The sequence below is a fragment of the Pan troglodytes genome, chromosome 10 (genome assembly GCF_028858775.2).
Source record: "Pan troglodytes isolate AG18354 chromosome 10, NHGRI_mPanTro3-v2.0_pri, whole genome shotgun sequence".
Taxonomy (NCBI): Eukaryota; Metazoa; Chordata; class Mammalia; order Primates; family Hominidae; genus Pan; species Pan troglodytes.
The window spans coordinates 44,147,179-44,165,273 of record NC_072408.2 but is presented as its reverse complement, the minus strand read 5'-3'; the positions used below and the strand labels follow the sequence as shown (position 1 = coordinate 44,165,273).

The 18,095-nt window shown below is 41.0% G+C and overlaps 1 protein-coding gene and 1 pseudogene across 8 annotated transcripts in view; one reads left to right on the top strand and one right to left on the bottom strand.

Moving 5' to 3' along the window:
• SCN8A (sodium voltage-gated channel alpha subunit 8) overlaps window positions 1–18,095 on the top strand; it is a 221,336-nt gene that overhangs the window by 117,506 nt on the left and 85,735 nt on the right. For 7 of the 8 annotated variants that reach the window (XM_063785628.1, XM_054663320.2, XM_054663321.2 and 4 more), the window contains one exon: window positions 12,989–13,351. In XM_063785628.1, the coding sequence (XP_063641698.1) occupies window positions 12,989–13,351 (363 nt within the window). The other variant, XM_063785629.1, reaches the window with a different exon arrangement.
• LOC104001533 (heterogeneous nuclear ribonucleoprotein A3-like) lies at window positions 2,893–4,466 on the bottom strand (annotated as a pseudogene).

Below are 18,095 nucleotides of genomic sequence, written 5' to 3'. Positions count from 1 at the left end.
CCAGTTTAGACATCCAAAGTTTGAATTATTTGTTGGATAACCAAGTACAGATTTTTTTAGACAAGGATAGGCAAATGATAGCTCAGGGAAGAGGTCCTGAGCTGAGAGGTGATGATTGAAACCATGAGACTTGTGGAGATTACTCAAAGAGAATGTGTCAGTTGGAAGAATAGTGAGCCAAAGGCATGACCATTGCTGTTCACCGGCATAGAGATGGAGTTCAGGAAAGAAAACAGATAAACAGTGTTAGAGAAGCTGAGAGGGCCAAGAGTTCAGTGAAGTCAGGAGAGTAGCGATGTTAGAGAAGGCAGGGCCATGATCAATGGATTGAAATTTAACAGAGATGCTTAGTGAGCTCAGAATTGAAAGTGTCCATCGGATTTGGCAATATAAAGTCATTGAGGACTTTAAAGACATGTTTTAGTCCAGAGTAAGGAAGGATGCCATGTTGAGTGGGGAGTGGAGACAATGAGTATAGACTTCTCATCCCAGCTTCTTTAAAGAGTGTGGGTGGAAATAAGCATGTTTATACTTTGTGGAAGAAAAAAAAACAGGAAAGGGAGACGCGTTAGAAAATGAAATAGAATAGATAGAAGTAGAGCACAATCTTGGAAGATACCGAAATAGATGTGGTTTTTAACAGAAAAGGGACCCTTGTTCCCTGAAACCTTAAGAAAACAGGGAAGGATGAGGTGGATAAATTTGTAGAAAAGGAGTAGGAAGTTGAGGAAGATAACCCCTGACAGTTTAGTGTTTTGATAACATTGGGAATTAAAAATCAAGGAGTTTGAGATCAGCCTGGGCAACATAGTGAGACCTCTGGCTCTACAAAAAAGGAATTAATTTTTTGATAATGTAGGGAATTAAACATCTTATTGAAGGGAATGAGAGGTTGTGTTTGGAGGTTTAAAGAAAATATTGACAGTTTAGAATAGCTTTTAAGAAGAATGGGAGAGGGAATTCCCCTAATCAGATTCATTCTATTTACTAATTAAGTCCCAACTCCTTACCCTGGAATTCATAGCATTCCCCATCCCCTTAGTATGGATACAACCTATGTGTTCATTCTCCCGTCTCTGTGCCCCATCAAGCACCCTATACCCGAACCAGAATGAGCTACTAGATATTTCTCATATATGATGTTTGTTTTCTACCCTCTGTGATTTGCTCAAGAAACACCCTCTCTAAAATGTCCTGTTGGCCAGCACAGTGGCTCACACCTGTAATCCCAGCACTTTGGGAGGCCAAGGTGAAAGAATCATTTGAGGCCAGGAGTTCAAGACCACCCTGGGCAACATAGAGAGACCCCTGTTTCTACCAAAAAATTGGCCAGGCGTGGTGGCCCATGCCTGTAGTCCCAGCTACTCCGGAGTCTGAGGCGGGAAGATCGCTTGAGCATGGGAGGTTGAAGCTGCAGTGAGCTGTGATCTTACCACTACACTCCTGCTTGGGCAACAGAACAAGACCCTGTCTCCAAAAAAACAAAAACAAAAACAAACCAAAAAATTAAAATTAAATAAAATGCCCTATTTTTCTGTCTTTGAATTTCTGCATCATAGTTATTCTCAATATCTTCCTTTCAAGAAACCTTCCCTGACTCTCCTGTTTTCTAGTTGGAAATCTTCATTTTATCTTTCTGTTATGTTTTATATGTACCTCTTTATTTGTTGCTTTTTACTCTACATATAGAAAGTACTCTACGTATACTCTGTGTGCATATTTATTTATGTTCATATCCTCTTCTCTCTAAATAAAGTGTTAAAGTCAAGGTCTGCTTCTTAGCACATGGCTAGATATTGTTAGACAAATGAATGCAAGACTTTTAGAAATTTGATTTAACCCTTTCTGAGAGACTTCTTTATAGCCTGAAGCCATCTCTATCTCACCTTCACCTCTCCTTTCTTCTAGTTCAGCCTCTTTTGGGGAAAGTATGGTAGTAGCTTTGTTGTAATTTTACCCTTGTCTTGAGAGACTCACTGAGCTATGAATACCTTAGCGCTGTTAACGCTTTGCTATTGAATGGTCTCTGATTATTCTATAGGCTTTAGTACAAAGGTGCACTGATTGCTCCTTAACTCAAAAAATAAAACCAGGTTTTTGAGATGTCCTGCTTTGCATGAAAATATTCACTTAGTCTAATCTCTCCATTCAAAAAAAATAGTAAATTCCTAGAGGCCAAGGCTGACTGCCAAGAGTAGCTTAGATGCTACAAGGGATAGTAGTATTCTTTGTCCCAGGACTTTCCTGCAGTTTCTCTGGAAGAGTGACTGAGGAAATCGAGGCCTAGAAAGAATCACTTATAACTATAACTAGTTATAGAAGGTTATATAACTAGTAAGTGTTCAAGCCAAGATTTGAACCCAGGTTCATCCAACTCCAGAGCCTGTGCTCCTAACCACCCCTTCTTTATTCCTGCACACGTACATGATCATCTCTTCTGTTAGCTTAACAATGAATGTGGCTTCAGTTTTCTCACAACATAGTTCAGTTATGTGTCAGTTTCTTTTATTTCCATAGCTTCTGAGTTCTTCTTTTTTTTTTTTTAGAAATTTTGAGATTTTTTTCATTTGAAGGTAATCGTAATGCTATTAAATTCACAAATGCTAATTTAAATATTCAATCCTATTTATCTAAAACACACATTGCAAACACACAAATTATCTATTCTCTCCACGTCAGTACCCATTCATGTAATGGTTTGGAAATGGGGAGAATAGATTCCCCTTAAACTGCAAGTCAGGAGGTGTTTCTTTACAGTTAACTTTAGCAAAATTCATACAAAATAGTAATTAACAATGATCTTTACTTGTTAACTCACAAGGAAACACCTTCAAAACTGCATTTTGTTAAAGTTTCTGTACTAAAATGTAGAAAAACTGAACTACACAAATATTGAAAAGTTAAAAATTCCTTAATTTTTTATTCCTGGTACCACTACCACAATTTACAGGGCAATATACCTGATGTAATGAAAAGAAAAAGAAAAAGACAAGGCTACAACAGATAAAAAACCTCAGGAATGTACATCTAATTGACACTACATTGCATTAATCAATAGCTGCACTTTCTGCAAACTGTGGCTATGGTAGTCCTGAACAAGAAGGGTTTCCTGTTTAAGCTGCAGTAACTTTTCTGACTATGGATCATCCTTCCTTCTGTGGCAGATTTTTACAGTTCCTCTAATGCATTTGGGATGACTGTCTCAAAGTAACCTGCAGCTTTCCTGACAGCTCCTCGCTCTCTCTCCTGCTGAGAACTGTAGCCCTTTTCTGCTGTTTTTAGAACCTTCTGCTACCATATCCACCACTTCCACCACTAGATGCATAACCACCACCATAGGGACTGGCCGAGCTTCTTCCACCAAAACTTCCCCCTTTCATGGGTCCATAATTTGATTGCTGTTGTCCACTATAATTTCTAAAATCATTATAGTTCCCACCACCACCATAGTTACCACCGCCAAAATTTCCTCCTTCATTGTAACCATCATATCCTCCACCACCGCTACCATATCCACCACACCACCTTGGTTTCCATATCCTGGTCCACCACCACCATAGCCCCCTCTACTACTATAACCAGGACCACCAGCATAGTTGCCACCGTCACTTCCAAATCCATTATATCCACCATCACCTCCTCCATAACTACCTCTGCTGCCACCACCTCCACCACCATAGCCTCCTCTTCCACCAAAGTTTCCACCACGGCCAAAATTACCTCCACCACCTCCAAAGCTTCCTCTGCAACCCATAAAATTGCCAGATCCACCTCCACGACCTGTCCGTGATCCAGCAGACTGCATCTCTTGTTTAGAAAGGGCCTTTTTCACTTCACAATTATGCCCATTAATAGTGTGGTATTTCTGAACAACAATTTTATCAACTGTATCATGATCATCAAAAGTTACAAAAGCAAATCCTCTCTTTTTTCCACTCTGCCTCTCTTGCATAACTTCTATGGTTTCAATCTTGCCATACTTTTCAAAGTAGTCTCTCAAATTATATTCCTTTGTATCTTCTGTAATACCACCAAGAAAAATTTTCTTCACTGTTAGATGGGCACCAGGCTTCACAGAATCCTCTCTAGAAACAGCTCTCTTTGGTTCCACTACACGCCCATCAACCTTGTGTGGTCAAGCACACATTGCTGCATCCACCTCTTCAACACAAGAATAAGTCACAAAACCAAAGCCCCTGGACCATTTTGTTTGGGGGTCTCTCATTACCACACAATCTGTGAGTATGCCCCATTTCTCAAAATGTCCTCTTAAACTATCATCTGTAGTTTCAAAGTTCAGACCACCAATAAACAGTTTTCTCAACTGCTCTGGTTCCCTTGGGTCATGGCCCTCTTCCTGCCGGTGGCAATGGCGACGGCTGGAGTCGGGCTGGGGGCGACCAGGCGGCGGTTTTACCTCCATTTTGAGCCTGAGTTCTTCTTGAGACATCTCCTGCTCACCCATCTCCGACCTATTTCTCTATATTTTTAAGGCTCAGGGCAGTTTATAAATATTAAGTTGAGCCTATTTTTTCAAAGTATTTTAATTGCTCTATTGCAGCAGTTTTCAAACTTTCTGGTCTTAGGACCCCTTTATCTTCTTAAAAATATTTGAGGACCTAAAAACCTTTTTAAAATGTGCTTTTAATTTCTCATATTAGAAATTATAATTAAGAAAATTAAAAAAATTTACTAATTTTAAAAATATAGTAATGATAAACCCATTACATGATTAACACAAATTATATATTTTTAAGAAAAATGAACTGTTTTCCAAAACCAAAAAAAAGGGTTTTTTTTTTGTATTACATTTCTGCAAATCTCTTTAATCTGTAATGTAATAGAAAACAGTTGAAATATCATACTGGCTTATGCATGCATTCAGTTTGTTGCAGTATGATTTTCTTTGGTTAAGGTATTTGAAGAAAATCAAGTTTCATACAGATATGTGGTGGAAAAGGGAGGAATATTTTAATAACCTTTTCAGATAACTGTGAATGTTCCTCCTTGATGCTGTTCCAAAACTTAACAGTGACAATTTTTTAAACAGTTAGTTGTGACGTGGAAACTATAACAGTAACTTTGTACTCTGTTATAGTAAAATCCCTTGCTCCATTTTGTGCCATAGATCTTTAACCTGTGAATGATTTCTAGCATCATGCATTGATCATTTGAGAAATTTTCATTTCCTGAGTTTATGCAAATCTTCCAAATACACATGAGATTTTAAAACTATATTTATTATTACCACCAATCTCATCAGAAAACTATTTAAATATTATGAAGCTGTCAGGCTCACAGTGTCACTGTGTGCTTATGAGAAGATGAGTGATAAAAGCACATATCATCTCAGTATTATTAGGAAAGAATTTTGACCTCATGAGCCTTCCTTAAAAGGTCTCAGGGACCTCCGGGGGTCTCCAGACCACACTTTAAGAACCAGTGTTATACTAGAAAGAAAAAGTGAAATATGGCATGGAAATAGAACATGTAAAATCACTCCTTCATCACATTCCAAACATCCCAGTCATGTAAGCCTCATCTTGACAGACAATTTACGTGTATCCCCTGAGATCCCTAGAGATAATTTTTCTGTGGAATGCAAAAGTTACACTCTCAAATCCAGAACATCCCAGAGCCATTCTCCCGAGCAAACATCTAAACCTAAGTTGGAATTTATAGTTTAACTGTGACTGCCTGAAAAGGACTAAAAGCTCCTGGTTGGTTGACAGGAAGATTTTGAAAAGAGGGAGTAAGGCCTACTCATCTCATAAACTACACAGGATCCCAGGATTTAATAGAGCCATGGATCCTGAGTCATCACTGAAAACCTCTAGTCTAGGAAAATTGAGATTGAGGAAGGGTTGGGGTTTCAGCCCTCAGGATGTAGCTCCTTAGGGAATGCCCTAAATCAGGATTGGATCCTGGGTACAAGGAGAAATGGGGCAAGTCACCTTTACCCCTTTCACATTTGTTCATTGCAGACTACTCTTTTGCAAAGAGTGAAACAAGGAATTAGAAAATAGTAGAACAGTTTTTCCTCATATTATGTATTATCTTAGGATCCTGATTTTTAAGTGTTCATAGGTTCACTGAATTGGTCATAACCTTCATCACTGTCTTATCATCCTTATCACTATCCTTAAGGTTAAGAATAGTCTGATGTATTAGATCTCATGTAGTATATGATATTTCCTCCTGGCCTCCAAGTTTCAAGAGGGCAGGGACCATGTCATATGTCTCGTTCACCACTGTATCCACACCACTTAGCACACAATAGGTATTTGGTTAAATAAAATTAAATTTTGGCCAGGCACAGTGGCTCACGCCTGTAATCCTGGCACTTTGGGTGGGCAGATCACTTGAGGCTGAGGCAGGAGAATAGCTTGAACCTGGGAGGCGGAAGTTTCAGCAAGCCAAGATTGCACCACTGCACTTCAGCCTGGGTGACAGAGCGAGTCTCTGTCTCAAAAAAAAAAAAAAAAAAAAAAAAAAAAAAAAAAAAAAAAAAATTATATAAAATTAAATTTTATTGTAAAATGCATAAAACCTCTTTCCTAATGTGAAGGCCTAATGTACCAGGTAGTATCAGCACCCAGCATTGACCTAAGGCAAAATTATGAATTCAGTGTAGTTTAGCTTGCTGTGAAAAGTGAAGCAGTGACCCCGTGCAGGTGTGGAACAACCCTAAAATGGGTGGCTAAGCTGCAGTTCCTAATCTAAGTGCATGTTAATTAAGTTAAACATTGTAGTTACTATGTGCAAAGCACTCTAGGAGATATAAGGATGAATCAGTCAATGTGCCCTTAAGGAGTCTGTAGTTGGTTAAAAATGAGAGGTAGAACATGTATATAAAGAACTGTTGCCCGGCCAGCCGCCCCGTCCGGGAGGTGAGGGGCGCCTCTGCCCGGCCGCCCCTACTGGGAAGTGAGGAGCCCCTTTGCCCGGCCAGCCGCCCCGTCCGGGAGGGAGGTGGGGGGGTCAGCCCCCCTGCCCGGCCAGCCGCCCCGTCCGGGAGGTGAGGGGCGCCTCTGCCCGGCCGTCCCTACTGGGAAGTGAGGAGCCCCTCTGCCCGGCCAGCCGCCCGGTCCGGGAAGGAGGTGGGGGGGTCAGCCCCCCGCCAGGCCAGCCACCCCATCCGGGAGGGAGGTGGGGGGGTCAGCCCCCCGCCCGGCCAGCTGCCCGGTCCGGGAGATGAGGGGCGCCTCTGCCCGGCCGCCCCTACTGGGAAGTGAGGAGCCCCTCTGCCCGGCCACCGCCCCGTCTGGGAGGTGTACCCGGCAGCTCATTGGGAATGGGCCATGATGACAATGGCGGTTTTGTGGAATAGAAGCGGGGGAAAGGCGGGGAAGGGATTGAGAGATCGGATGGTTGCCATGTCTGTGTAGAGGGAGGTAGACACGGGAGACTTTTCATTTTGTTCTGTACTAGGAAAAATTCTTCTGCCTTGTGATCCTGTTGATCGGTGACCTTACCCCCAACTCTGTGCTCTCTGAAACATGTGCTGTGTCCACTCAGGGTTAAATGGATTAAGGGTGGTGCAAGATGTGCTTTGTTATACAGATGCTTGAAGGCAGCATGCTCGTTAAGAGTCATCACCACTCCCTAATCTCAAATACCCAGGGACACAAACACTACGGAAGGCCCTCTGCATAGGAAAACCAGAGACCTTTGTTCACTTGTTTATCTGCTGACCCTCCCTCCACTATTGTCCTATGACCCTGCCAAATCCCCCTCTGTGAGAAACACCCAAGAATGATCAATAAAAATAAATAAATTAATTAAAAAAAAAAAAACTAAAAAAAAAAAAAAAAAAGAACTGTTGTAAAAAGTAGAGCGTAGGCTGGATACAGTGACTCACGCCTATAATCTCAGCACTTTGGGAGGCCAAGGCGGGAGGATTGCTTTAGCCCAGGAATTTGAGACCAGCTTGGGCAACATGGCGAAACCCTGTATCTACAAAAAATATAAAAATTAGCCAGGCGTGGTATGGCACATACTGTGTGGTGTGGCACATACCTGTAGTTCCAGCTACTTGGGAGGCTGAGGTGAGAGGATCACTTGAGCCCCGGAGGTTGAGGCTGCAGTGAGTGATTGCACTATTGCACTCCAGCCCAGGCAACAGAGTGAGACCCTGTCTTGAAGAAAACAATAAAAAATAAAGTAGAGCATAAATATTCTGAAAGGGGGTTTGGTGCTATGGAAAGATTAAGGAAGTTAGTAGAGGAAGAAGCAGAAGGGCTGGATCATGGAGAACTGAGAGGATTTCCCCAGCTGAAAATGGAGCGTGCACTGGAAACAGAGGAAATAAAGACCTGTGGCAGGGTGGCTGCATGGTAGGGTGTATGAGAAAACAGTGAAAGATGAAGTAGAATAAGTAAATTAGAGTCAAAGCTGGGAGGGTCTTGAATGCCATTTTTAGGACGGTGTGATAGTGTTAAAGGTGATTGTGGCATTTAGCAAAGGGGCCATGAGTACCTGAGTCCTGTGTTGTCCTGGCCATATTTCTCCGCAGTGACGCCCTCAAGAGAGATATATGTGCCCAAGGCACCGGTTATTAACACCTGGGCTTGTATGCTGAACCTCAGTGTTCTATGTTACGCTTGCCTTCAAACTTGTTTTTCATGTACAGATCAACCAGTCCAAAGCCCACATTCCCAACTACCTCCTTTATCTAATTCACTCACTAAGCCAATATTTCCCTGCCCTAAATCACCCCATAGCCAGATACCAGACAAGTAGTTACCACCTCTGTAGGCCAGAGCCTTCCAAAATTATTCAAACTCCCCAATCCTAAACTTGCTCAGACTTACCTATCCTGCCTTATCCCTTCCTTCCTGAGGAAACCACAGGCTCAGGCTAAACTTTCCCCCTCACTCCTTCTGCTTCCTGACCAACACTTATATTTCCCCGTATGGCCCTCCATGGCATGGCAAGCCCACTCCTCTTGGGAACCGAAGTAACGAACTCTTCTTTCAAAGGCAGTTGCCTCTGTGTCTGTCACCTTACCGTGATCTGATTAAAACAAAATCCCAAGTACATCTTAAGACACCATCTTCTGGCCAGTCACATTGTTTAGAGCAGTGTTTCTCAAGTTACCTGTGGTAAAGGACTCATTTCTATTTTTCCCAATTCTTCATGAACTGATACTATTGTAAAATATAGTAACAATCAATTTCTAGAAAAATCATCACATTCTTAGATGTTATGACTGTGTCTAATTGTTACAAAAGTTTCTAAATGCCCCTCTCAGTTTCCTTACTTGTCTCATTGCAGACCAATAACAAGTCATGTACTAGCTGCCTGTGAATCACACCGAGCAGAGCTGGTTCAGGGGAATTAATCAGTGATTCAAAGGGGGTGCCCAAACATACATGTAAGAAGAATAGTAAGCTTACCAATCCAGCAACATGGAAGAAGGACGTGCAAGGGCTTCCTCTGTTATGTGCTCCTTTACCACACAGCGTATGTGTCCTTTTAACACACAGTGACAACATCTACTCATAAATGAGGCTCAGTCAACATTCTGGAATCTAACCAATGTAGCTCCTTCTCTCTGGTACAAGGATGAGGCAGAAGAACAAAATAAGTCAGGGTCATCCTGTTTTCTAGAGACCTATATATAGCATATGGTGTGTATCTAACAATGACATTTATATAAAATTATCTATGATTAGTGCTTTTCTTGATGTGGTCCCCAGTGATCAAATTCATTTATTGTCTTAGAAGTTCGTGGGTTGCTTAAAGCCAAAGCAGGAAAAGCCTACATAACACGTGAAAGACACAGGTGAGAGAATGGAATAATATGCAACTAGAATTATCCAAAGAAAATATACCAATCTAGGGACAGGGGCTTTGTACATTACAAGAAGAGACAGGATCTAAAGTATAGAACCAGAAATGGAATTGTAGCCAACAAAAAGATAAGGGCAGAAATGTTAAAGAGGAGCCCCATAGCCCTTCCAGTGTTAACATCAAAAGTATTAACAGGCTGAGCGCAGTACCTCACTCCTGTAATCCCAGGACTTTGGGAGACCAAGGCAGGAGGATCACTTGAACCCAGGAGTTCAAGATCAGCCTGGGCAACATACAGACCCCATCTCTATTAAAAAAAATTTTTTTTTAATTAGCCAGGCATGGTGGCACATGCCTGTAGTCCTAGCTACTTGGAAGGCTGAGGCAGGAGGATGCCTTGAGCCCAGGGGTTTGAGGCATATTTCTGTTTTACATATTTCTGTTATGAGTGAAACAGAATTATAACTGGGGATGTTGAGATGTTTTAATTTCAGGAGATTGTTGCCCTTGCAATACATACGAATACATTTATTAACAGTGAAAAATGGGATCATGCTTTTTCAAATGAAAATAAATCTAATTTAGCCAATTGCTCTGACATTGAGGACTGACTGCTCATTAGATCATGTGGTTGAACATTTTCAGAAATGAGCTAAATCTGTGACTTTAAGGTAGATTTTGATGAAAATATATTTAAATCGTGATAAGATAAAATCATATTAAAAATAAATGTTGGCAATGATGGAAAGACATTAATAATATTTCGATTATTTCAACCATCTGTTGGGTTAAACGAGCTTCCTTTAAGTACAAGAGTAACTCATGTGAGAATAACCCACATAATTATTAGTAAATAATAAAGCTTTTTGATGTCCTCAGAAATCAAGAAAGGGAATGTGTGTAGGTAACAAATCTTTTGGCAAATTGAGTTTTCAGTTCTTTGCTTTCAATAAAATTGGAAAAAGACTTAATTGCCAGCCGATAGATTATTACAATAAATTTTGCTGATAGTTTGCTATATATTTTTGGTATATAACTTGGAAGGAGTCCAAAGAATTGAGTGACATTACTATAACAAAGTTCTTCCATTCCAAGATAATATTTATGTGAATAAGGTTTTAGCACATAAAATCGATTATTAGAAAGGTGGGGAGGATTGATGTTGAGCCATGTCTCATTCTAATAATAAGTAATACTACCAACAAATATTTAAACACCAATTGAAAAGAAAATCTCATCCATCTTATTAAGAAATGCATTTTAATACAGTTTTCTTTCTTAAGTCTATTACCTATAAAATGTGTAATATATTTGTATAGCTTGATCAATTGTATTCATAAGAATATTAATAAAAACTCAATCCAGGAGAATTTTTAAAATGTCTTAAAGACTCATGCTCATAGAAAATGTTTAATAGTAAGTACAGTTTATTTATAATTTTTTGTATAATTTGTTGGAATCATAGCCAACAAAAAGATAAGGGCAGAAATGTTAAAGAGGAGCCCCATGGCCCTTCCAGTGTTAACATCAAAAGTGTTAACAGGCTGGGTGTGGTGCCTCCCTCCTGTAATCCCAGCACTTCGGGAGGCCAAGGCAGGAGGATCACTTGAACCAAGGAGTTCGAGATCAGCCTGGGCAACATAGAGAAGTAAATTCAGGGGTGAGCAGTAAAATACATTAAAACATAAAAGTGTACATTCAAATAAAATTCCCTAGGGAATATGGAAAGGAAGCATGAAATTGAAGGAGAAGAATAAATAAGAAAAAAATTATGCTAAAGAATTCTTTAAGTAAATTTCTTTACCACAAACTTTACGGTAAAGAAGAGTTTTATTTAAAAACGTCAATGCCAGATATTATATAACTTACAGCTGTTTGAGAATTATATACTTTACAACTATGTAAACTTTTGATGAAAAAAATATGTTTAAAATGGGGTGGATGGAATACTATGCAGCCATAAAAAGGATGAGTTCACGTCCTTTGTAGGGACATGGATGAGGCTGGAAACCATCATTCTGAGCAAACTATCACAAGGACAGAAAACCAAATACTGCATGTTCTCACTGATAGGTGGAAATTGAACAATGAGAACACTTGGACAGAGGTTGGGGAACAACACATACTGGGGCCTGACATGGGGTTGGGGGAGGGGGGAGGGAGAGCATTAGGAGAAATAACTAATGTAAATGATGAGTTAATGGGTGCAGCACACCAACATGGCACATGTATACATATGTAACAAACCTGCACATTGTGCACATGTACCCTAGAACTTAAAGTATAATAATAATAAAAGGAAAAGTAAATAAATACATAAATAAAATGGGGTGGGAGGGGGCATATATAATTTTCAACGGAACTAAAAGGCTTGAAGGCCACTGTTGGAGTAGTAGTTGACCAGGACATGTAATTGGAGAGAATGGCAAATGATACAGGCACGTTTTAAATTCTGTCTTTTTGGCCAGGAGCGGTGGCTTATGCCTGTAATCCCAGCACTTTGGGAGGCCGAGGTGGGTGGATCACCTGAGGTCAGGAGTTTGAGACCAGCCTGGCCAACATGGCGAAACCCTGTCTGTACTAAAAATACAAAAATTAGCCAGGGCGTGGTGGTGGACGCCTGTAATCCCAGCTACTCAGGAGGCTGAGGCAGGAGAATCTCTTGAACCCAGGAGCTGGAGGTTGCAGTGAGCCAAGATAGCGCCACCACACTCCAGCCTGGGCCACAAGAGCGAAACTCCATCTCAAAAAAAAAAAATATATATATATATATATATAATATTTATTTATTGTTATATGTATGATAATAAATAAATTCTGTCTTTTTGCCCAGTGTGGCATAGTCTAACTTAAGTTAAAGACACCTCCTCTGAGCCCATGGTAAAAAGAAATACACAGCCATGTGCTTTACCCTGGATAAGTTGCGTATAATGTGAGATAAAAGCATCTTAGGGATGCGTGCAAGAACAGTGGGTAGACGTTTTGAATCCGTAACTGGTCAAGCACAGGTGAGTAACAATGGGTGATGAACTGTAGCAGTCAACATGCAAAAGTGCTTTCTGGAAACACTTGTGTTCTGTTCACAGGACTGCGAGGGTGGGGCCGGCTAGGAACCTAACCACTTTGCTCAGTATAAAGGTCCACTCCCGTCTCATTTCCCCGTCCCTCTCTCTTTCCCTTTCTGCCCCTGCAGTCACTGCTCAGCATCCCAGGCTCGCCCTTCCTCTCCCGCCACAACAGCAAGAGCAGCATCTTCAGTTTCAGGGGACCTGGGCGGTTCCGAGACCCGGGCTCCGAGAATGAGTTCGCGGATGACGAGCACAGCACGGTGGAGGAGAGCGAGGGCCGCCGGGACTCCCTCTTCATCCCCATCCGGGCCCGCGAGCGCCGGAGCAGCTACAGCGGCTACAGCGGCTACAGCCAGGGCAGCCGCTCCTCGCGCATCTTCCCCAGCCTGCGGCGCAGCGTGAAGCGCAACAGCACGGTGGACTGCAACGGCGTGGTGTCCCTCATCGGCGGCCCCGGCTCCCACATCGGCGGGCGTCTCCTGCCAGAGGTGAAAATTGATAAGGCAGCTACCGATGACAGTGTAAGGAAGAACACAAATAGATCGAGGCTAGGCATGGCAGTCTCCCCCGCTCCTTCCCCTCCTCTTTCCCTGCTCTGCCCATCCCACGTGGTCTGTCTGGACCCCACTCCTGTTAAGACCCTAGCCATTTCTGTGTTCTTCCTGGCCTATTTCTATTTCTCTCTTCAGTTTTCCCCCTATTACTCACCCTGTCTTCTCCTTTCCTTTATTCTTTGCTCCATTTTCCCCATCTTCTCTCCTTGTTTCTGACATTCCTTCTCCCCTATCAACTCCTTCCTTTATTTTACCGTTTTCTTTCTCTCCATCTTTATCTTTGCTAGTCTGTGTGCTTGTGTTTCCCTCCTCCCACCTGCTTTGACTGAATGCCTCTGGCCCCGGAGCCTGCCCGGATGGAATGAGAATGCCATCGAGCCACCACCAATGACCAAGTCTGAACCGGTTTGGAACTACCATTGCTTCTCTTCCCCCACGTCTTCTACCCTCCTAGGGAAACAGCTTGGAATTTAGAGATCTTATCCTTTAAATTTCAAAAAAGTAATTGAGTTTTGAATAATGTTCTAAGTCTCCTCTGCAAGAATGAGATGTGCTTTTTCTAAAGAGGAATGCTCATGTGATGTCAGGGTGGGAGGTGTGTGCCAGCAGAGCCAGGCAAGGAGAGGTTAAAGAGGCCAATAGGAAACTGGACCCAGACTTTTAAAAGGGATTGAAATTGAAATAAATCAAAGGAGGAAAAAGTGGGAGGTTGGGGCAAGAACACATTGTATATGGGGGAGGAAGGAAAGGGGAAGCAAAAGATGAATTTTAAATGTAATCAAATGTCAGGCTCTGGAGGAGTTGCATATAATAGCTTCACAAAATCAGTTATCTAGAGGTTTGGATAATGGTGCCCCTCTTTGGGAAGAGCCATCTCCTAACATTTCTTTAAATTCTAAGCTGTTTGTATCTTTTTTATTTTAAAATTCTTATAACCTCAGTGATCCTAATCCTTCATACCTCTAATTTCTAACTTTCCTCAGTCCCTCTTCAGCTGGTATAAACTCCTTGAGATAGCATGTTAGTCTATTTCTTTCTAACACTTCAGTTTCTTCTAACACAGCATGAAGATAGCCAATCCTTTAATTAGCATGATGCATGTATGGAGGAAAACTGGACAATTATGGATAAAGTTTATTGAATGTATAGATAAAATATCAAAAGGCAATTTGTATGTGTTTGGGATTGTCTAGTCTCGCCCTTCCCTTTTATTTAAAAGCAAAATACAGCCGGGCACAGTGGCTCACACCTGTAATCCCAGCACTTTGGGAGGCCAAGGAAAGAGGATCACATGAAACCAGGAGTTGGAGACCAGCTTGGCAACACAGTGAGACCCTGTTTGTACAAAAAATAAAAATAAAAAACATTAGCCAGGCATGGTGGCATGTTCCTCTATAGTCCCAGCTACTTGGGATGCTGAGGCAGGGGGATCACATGAGCCCAAGAGTTTGAGGCTACAATGAGCTATGATCACTACATTTCAGCCTGAGTGACAGAGTGAGACTCTATCAAAAATAAAATAAAGCAAAAATACTCTCCCCTTTACGTTTGTATAGCTTTTTATAAGCTACAAATTACTCTTACATGCATTATTTAATTTGTCCTAAATAAAAATTCTGGGCTGGGGGTGGTGGCTCATGCCTGTAATCCCAGCACCTTGGGAGGCCAAGGCAGGTGGATTGCTTGAGGCCAGGAGTTCGAGACAAGCCTGGCCAACATGGTTTGAAACCCATCTCTACTACAAATACAAAAGATTAGCCGGATGTGGGAGGCTGAGGCAGGAGAATCACTTGAACCTGGGACAGGGAGGTTGCAGTGAGCCAAGATTGCGCCACTGCACTCCAGCCTGGGCAACAGAGCGAGACTCCATCTTAAAAAAAAAAAATCTGTAAGGGTGACTAAGTGAAGATTAATATTTCTGTTTTTGAGATGGGGAGAAGGTTCAGAGAATTTGTGTTCCTTTGGGTCTTACAGCTCATCACTGATAGGGCCAGAATCTCAGACCCCTCAGAGACCCTAATCTTCCATGTGCCAGTTAATTTTAATTTGTTCTCTGCCTAGACACTTGGCCGTTGCTCTTCTCAAGACCTACTTATTTAAGATCAGCAACAGTAAGAACAATAATAATCCTCTGGTTTCTCTTTAGATTGTATAAATCTTTCACTTTTTACAACAATAATAAAACAGTGGGCCGGGCACGGTGGCTCATGCCTATAATCCCAGCACTTTAGGAGGCTGAGGTGGGCAGATCACCTGAGGTCTGGAGTTTGAGACCAGGCTGGCCAACATGGCAAAACCTCCATCTCTACTAAAAATACAAAAATTAGCCAGGCATGGTGGTATGCGCCTGTAATCTCGGCTACTTGGGAAGCCAAGGCACGAGAATCACTTGAACCTGGGAGGCGGAGGCTGTAATGAGCCAAGATTGCGCCATTGCACTCCAGCCTAGGCAAGAAGAGCAACACTCTTGTCTCAAAAAAGAAAAAACAAAACAAAACAAAAACAGTGTCTCCAGATAGTTGGCCAAAATAAATGTTATAGATACTTATCTTTACATTTAATTTTTATTTGACTTTCACTAATTCTGCGAATAGGGATAAATTTTGGGCTCCACAGTTAGATAATTATGTTCTCTGAAAAAACAAGAGATAATATCAATGGCAAATGAAGGATGGATCAACATGGGCAGTAGAGTTGGGGCAATTCAAATGTTTAGAACCAAATTGAATTTTGATATACTGGCAGTTTTTAAAAATATTTAAGCCAAATAATGCAGCTTGCCTTTTCTCTGAACAAAAAGGTATTAGAGAAGGTATTCAGGAAGAAGGAACTTAAACTTCAGCTGAAGAGAGATGATCAGGTTTGGGGGTTTTGTTTTTGTTTTTTTAGCACCTTCTGTTACACTGTGTGGGAGAAAAAAATTGAGAGTTAAGCAGATGGCTGTGGAATGTAAGGCTTTCTGTACTGCTTTACACTGTGGTCTATAAAGGTCTGCATTTGGGTTTTGGGGGATCTACATACCCAGCACCCTATAAACACTTAGGAGGTTCTCTGTAGTGACCTCAAGTGAGGATGGTGACAGACTTGAGAATTCCCAAAGTCAGGAGGTCACAGTGGCAGGAAGATGAGGTAGGCAAGACCATATCATTCCCAAGGGCCTCATAACTAGGAAAAACTATTTTTATTTATGTATTTATTTATGTTATTAGAAGCCATAAAGAAACTGTTATGGCTAGTTGTTAACGGTGTGGGAAAATGTCTAAGTTACATTAATAGGCCCAAAGGAAGAAAACAGCAAAACAAGATGCATATAGTTTGTGTGGTATGATACCAAATTATATAAAGACAAACTACATAGAGAAAGAAGATGACCAGCCAATAGTTAATAATAGTTGCCTTTGAGAGAAGAAATTATGGACTTTTTTCTTCCTTATACTTTTCTGTTCTTTCTGGTTTTCTGTAGTGAGCATAATGATTATAGCCATCATATATTGAGTTCTTATTATACTATGCTGAGCATTTTATATACATTATCTCATTTTATTCTTATAATCACTCTATTCAGTAGGTGGTTTTATCCTATTAGCAGATGAGACTCAGAGCGCTGTAGTGACTTGGGAATTGGACCTTAAACCATGGTCTTTCTGATACCAAAAGGAGCTTCCTGACAGCTTAAATATTAGCTCCTTTAGAAAGTGGGAAAAACAGTCACTTATCTTAGAAGGACACAGTATATTAAGACTTTTATATTATTCAGGATTATAAATTTAATTATAAATATTAAGAGATTCTAATTGCTTAATATCTCTTAAATTAACTAGAAGCCCAAGACAGATGAAAATTAATACCTCTTTGGGCTAGGATGTAGTGATTGTTACTAGCAAACATTTTGGATGCATCCACAGCCAAGGATTAACCTGAGCAATTAGAATGCATCCAGTTGTGTATACTCATGCTTCACAGAGTGGCATAGGAGCCACTGATAGTGCACGCACTGGTCTCACACAATATTCCTGCTTAGGCTATGCCAAATCTATATTTTTTCCTTCAGGCTTAAATTAAGAAATAGGCTGTAAGAAAAAAAGACATTCAGACATCACTTCATTAGTCTCATCAAAAATTATTTTATATCTTCATTAGTTATTCAGTTGTGATTGAGTGTTGAGATTTTTTGATCATTTTGGAATTTCGCCTTTGCTTTTTGCTGAAGCAGAGGATAAAGGGACTTTTTCCTGCGTCTCCATCTCTGAGCTGGGAAAGTAGGTGAGAATCATTTCTCTTCACTCATTGCCACTAGCAATCCAGAAATCACACGTAATTGAGAAATCATGTTGAGGCAGCTTGCAAATGTATAAGCATTATCTCATTTAATGCTTACAGCCTGGACCTTATGAAACAGATACTGCTATTGGCTGCATCTGACTGAAGAGGAAGCCAAGGCTTAGAGGAATAAAGTAACTTGTCCAAGATGGCACAGTAAGCAGTAGAGTCAGGATTGAATCCAAGCAATCTAACTCCTAAGCTTTTACCATTAACCATTACAATATACTAACTCTGAAGCCCAAGTTCTGTATTTGTGCATATGATCCTGGGAAATTCTCTAAGCCATTTTCTTCTCTGTAAAAAGAGATAAAAGGACCTCTGTTATAGGGCTATTGTGAAGATAAACTATAACATA